Raw genomic sequence first — 891 nt, forward strand, 5'->3', positions numbered from 1 at the left:
AAGTAGAAATTAGAATTAAAATGACAGGAATGTAGATTTTGGAAATAAAAGTAGAAATTAGAATTAAAATGACAGGAATGTAGATTTTGGAAATAAAAGTAGAAATTAGAATTAAAATGACAGGAATGTAGATTTTAGAAATACAAGTAGAAATTAGAATTAAAATGACAGGAATGTAGATTTTAGAAATACAAGTAGAAATTAGAATTAAAATGACAGGAATGTAGATTTTAGAAATACAAGTAGAAATTAGAATTAAAATGACAGGAATGTAGATTTTAGAAATACAAGTAGAAATTAGAATTAAAATGACAGGAATGTAGATTTTAGAAATACAAGTAGAAATTAGAATTAAAATGACAGGAATGTAGATTTTAGAAATACAATTATAAAATTTGAATGACAGGAATGTCGATTGTATAAATAAAATTATAAAATTAGAATTAAATAATTTAATTAATAAAAATGTACAAATTAGAACTAAGATTAGTAAATTAGAAATTAAAATGATAAAATGTAGAAATTAGAAATAAAATTAGAAAACTGTATATTTTAAAATAACAAAAAATATAGTATTCGTATTAAATTTGTTATTAATAATTACATTTTTTATATAAAGTATATTTTGAAGGTATGACAGAAAGCTGTAAACCATGTTTTTGCTGCAGACTGCAGACGAGTCCTCTGACCACTGACCTTCTTCTCCAGCTCCATCAGCAGGGTGTTCTCCACCATCTCCAGCAGCGGGTGCTTACAGCTGGAGTACAGCATGCGCTCGCGGATCCCACAGCTGTAGCCCGGCATGGAATAAATGAACACTGACACAGCACCAGCGTTACTTTAGCTCTCACACACTACCACAGACTCTATTCATCTCTGCTGTGTTTTCAG

General features: G+C 28.6%; 1 protein-coding gene across 1 annotated transcript in view; it reads left to right on the forward strand.

The window, feature by feature from the left end:
- The window catches only part of irak4 (interleukin-1 receptor-associated kinase 4), a 19,245-nt gene extending 18,557 nt beyond the window's left edge, over positions 1 to 688 (forward strand). The window contains exon 10 of the mRNA XM_016249891.1: positions 669 to 688. Within this exon, the coding sequence (XP_016105377.1) occupies positions 669 to 688 (20 nt within the window). The remainder of the gene's footprint in view (positions 1 to 668) is intronic.
- The last annotated feature ends 203 nt before the right edge of the window (positions 689 to 891 follow it).

The sequence above is a fragment of the Sinocyclocheilus grahami genome, unplaced genomic scaffold (assembly GCF_001515645.1).
Source record: "Sinocyclocheilus grahami isolate Dianchi unplaced genomic scaffold, SAMN03320097.WGS_v1.1 scaffold958.1, whole genome shotgun sequence".
Taxonomy (NCBI): Eukaryota; Metazoa; Chordata; class Actinopteri; order Cypriniformes; family Cyprinidae; genus Sinocyclocheilus; species Sinocyclocheilus grahami.